Consider the following 3,322-nt stretch of genomic DNA (forward strand, 5'->3'; position numbering starts at 1 on the left):
AAAAAAAAAAAAAAAAAAAAAATTGTCTAGGGTCAAGTGAGAGAAGGGAGTGTAGAAATTTGTCTGATCTTAAGTTTGTAGCATCATGGTGAGTTTGTTCAGGCTCAACCTGTAGGGATGGGAGACTAAAGGGCATCCGGCCTTGGATTTGTGAGGAAGTAGGTTTGTTCACCCCCGGAACCCTGAAGTTATCTGAACTCGGGATGGGAGAGAGCCAAATGGATAGCAGGGAAGCATGAGATTGTCCTGTCTGACAGGGAGAAGCAAGGGATTGAGAGTATTCACGCTGAAGTACATGGCATGAGGTTGGCTGGCTATTAGGACAGGATGCTTCAGGTTGTTCAGGTGCTGAGTGTGAGGCCACAAGCTCGTGCAGGCTGGAAGTGGGAAGTTGTTCAAGGTGACAGCAACATGAGATGGGCTGGAAGTGGTTGTGGGGGAGGGGTGGGGTGAGCAGGAAGTTGTCTTGGGGGGGTGGTCTAGGGTGGTCTAAGTTTGCCCAAACTTTTACTGCAGGTTGTCGTTTGTTTTTGTTTTTGTTTTTTTTGAGATGGCGTTTTGTGCTATCGCCCAGGCTGGAATGCAATGGCAGGATCTCAGCTCACCGCAACCTCCACCTCCCGGGTTCAAGTGATTCTCCTGCCTTAGCCTTCTGAGTAGCTGGGATGACAGGCACGCGCCACCACATCCAGCTCATTTTTTTGGTGTTTTTAGTAGACACGGGGTTTCACCATGTTGGCCAGACTGGTCTCGAATTCCTGACCTTCAGTGATCCCCCCACCTTGGCCTCCCAAAGTGCTGGGATTACAGGCGTGAGGCACCGCGCCCCGCCAGTTTGCCCAAACTTTTACTGCGGGTTGCCTTGTCTGTGATGAGGGGGAGAATGTTAGGAGGTTGCCCAGGCTTATGATAAGGGAAGGCTTGAGGTGGTGCAGATTTTCAAGTGAGAAGTTGTCCAGGTTCATGTCTCTCATTCAGTGAGAGCAGAATGAGCTTGCTTGGCAGTAGCTGCAGAGGGACCCACGGCTGTTCAGGTTCGAGGGTGAGTGGTAGGAGGTTCCCGGGTCCTCTGTGAGGGTGACACAAGGTTGTGAGGGCCTATTACCATCGTCTCCACTCCTGACCAGAGCTCCTGATTCCTGACAATGCCAACGTCTTCTATGCCATGAGTCCAGCCGCCCCCGGAGACTTCATGCTACGGCGGAAAGAGGGGACCCGGCACACTCTGTCTGTCTCCCCAACCTGAGGCAGCTGTGTCCTGCCCCCAAGACACAAGCCCCACAGGCGAGCTTGTGACTCCTCTCCTGGAAAGCCGCCATCCCCCAGTAGAGGCTACTATACTCTGTATCCCAGGACCACCCCCCAACTGTAGCCCATTGGACCCCATCTCTTTTCATGACCCTGTTGGTACCGGATCCATATTTCAAAGACATCAGCCCATGGGTGGCTGGTGGACAGCTCAATCTCATAAATATAGAAAGGGGTGGGGCATGGGTACGTCAGATCCCTCCCCAGAGAAATGTTACAAATGTTTGAGACGCATCAGAAGTGACAGATGCAGATGAAAATAGTGACCAGAGTTATGAAACAGGTGTCAGTCTTGTTTATTTTGCGCCTGTGTGCCACGTTCACCCTTTATCAAGATAAAGGAAAACTACCACACACACACAGACACACACACACAGACACACACACACACAGACAGACCCACACACACACAGACACACACACACACACAGAGAGGGTAAAACCTAAGAGCCAAGACCAGCCTAGGCAACATAACACGATCCTGTCTCTACAAAAAAATACAAAAATTTGGCTGGGTGCAGTGACTCACGCCTGTAATCCCAGCGCTTTGGGAGGCCGAGGCAGGCGGATCGCCTGAGGTCAGGAGTTCGAGACCAGCCTGGCCAACATGGTAAAACCCTGTCTTCTACTAAAAGTACAAAAAAATTAGCCGGGGATGGTGTCGTGTGCCTGTAATCCCAGCTACTGTGGAGGCTGAGGCAAGAGAATTGCTTGAACCCGGAAGGTGGAGGCTGCAGTGAGCAGAGATAGCACCACTGCATTCCAGCCTGGGCGACAGAGCGAGATCCTATCTCAAAAACAAACAAACAAAAAATGTGCTGAGCATGGTGGTACGAGACTGTAATATCACCTACTTGGGAGGCTGAGGTGGGAGAATCACCAGAGCCCCGGGAGGTTGAAGCTGCAATGAGCAGTGACTGGGCTGTTGCACTCCAGCCTGGAGGACAGAGGGAGACCCTGTCTCAAAAACAAAAACAAAAACTAAGAGCCCTGAGAAAGGTGTTGGGTCGGGTATGACATTGAACCCAGATGCCAGAGAGGACCCTGTCTGTCCGGACACAGTGGCTCAGGAGGGTAATCCCAGTACTTTGGGAGGTGGAGGTAAGAGGATCACTTAAGTTCAGGAGTTTGAGACCAGCCTGGGCAATACAGTGAGATCATGTCTCAATAAATAAATAATAAATAAATAAAGGATCTTATTACACAAAGAGGTTTAGGACTTTCTTCCCCAACATTTTTGGGGTAATATGCCTCTTTTTTTTCATTTTTTTTTGAGACAACAGTCTTACTCTGTTGCCCAGGCTGGAGTGCAGTGGCATGATCTCCACTCACTGCAAACTCCGCCTCCCGGGTTCTCGCCATTCTCCTGCCTCAGCCTCCCGAGTAGCTGGGACTACAGGTGCCCGCCACCGTGCTCAGCTAATTTTTTTTTTTGTATTTTTTAGTAGAGACGGGGTTTCACCGTGTTAGCCAGGATGGTCTCGATCTCCTGACCTTGTGATCTGCCCTCCTCGGCCTCCCAAAGTGCTGGGATTACAGCTTGAGCCACCGCGCCCGGCCGATATGCCTTTTTTCTACTGTATATATGGGAGAGTGACTCATTGAAATTCCATCAGAATTAGAAACAGGGCATCATTACCCATGAGTCAATAAGGGCTGTGAGGATGGGCCTTTCACTTCCCCCACCTTCTTCCTCTTCCTGTCACAGATAACCCCTCTGTGCAAAGAAGAAAAAAAGAGGTTGGGTGTGGTGGCCCACATCTGTAATCCCAGCAATTTGGGAGGCTAAGGTGGAAGGATTTTGAACCCAGAAGTTCGAGACCAGCCTGGGCAACATGGTGAGACTCCCATCTCTACAAAGAAATACCAACATTTAGCCAGGTTTGGTATCCTGCACCTGTAGTCACAGCTACTCTGGAGGCTGAAGCATGAGGATCACTTGAGCCCTAGAGGTGGAGGTTGCAGTGAGCCGAAATTACGCCACTGCACTCCAGCCTGGGTGACACAGTGAGAT

At 50.6% G+C, this 3,322-nt stretch overlaps 1 protein-coding gene across 2 annotated transcripts in view; it reads left to right on the top strand.

Annotated features, from left to right (window-relative positions):
• RGL3 (ral guanine nucleotide dissociation stimulator-like 3) overlaps positions 1-1,592 on the top strand; it is a 26,345-nt gene extending 24,753 nt beyond the window's left edge. For both annotated transcript variants that reach the window (XM_011954803.1, XM_011954802.1), the window contains exon 19: positions 1,128-1,592. In XM_011954803.1, coding sequence (XP_011810193.1) covers positions 1,128-1,246 — 119 coding nt within the window. In that variant the 3' untranslated portion in view covers positions 1,247-1,592. The remainder of the gene's footprint in view (positions 1-1,127) is intronic.
• Positions 1,593-3,322: the final 1,730 nt, after the last annotated feature.

Source organism: Colobus angolensis, unplaced genomic scaffold (assembly GCF_000951035.1).
Source record: "Colobus angolensis palliatus isolate OR3802 unplaced genomic scaffold, Cang.pa_1.0 Scaffold39, whole genome shotgun sequence".
NCBI lineage: Eukaryota > Metazoa > Chordata > Mammalia > Primates > Cercopithecidae > Colobus > Colobus angolensis.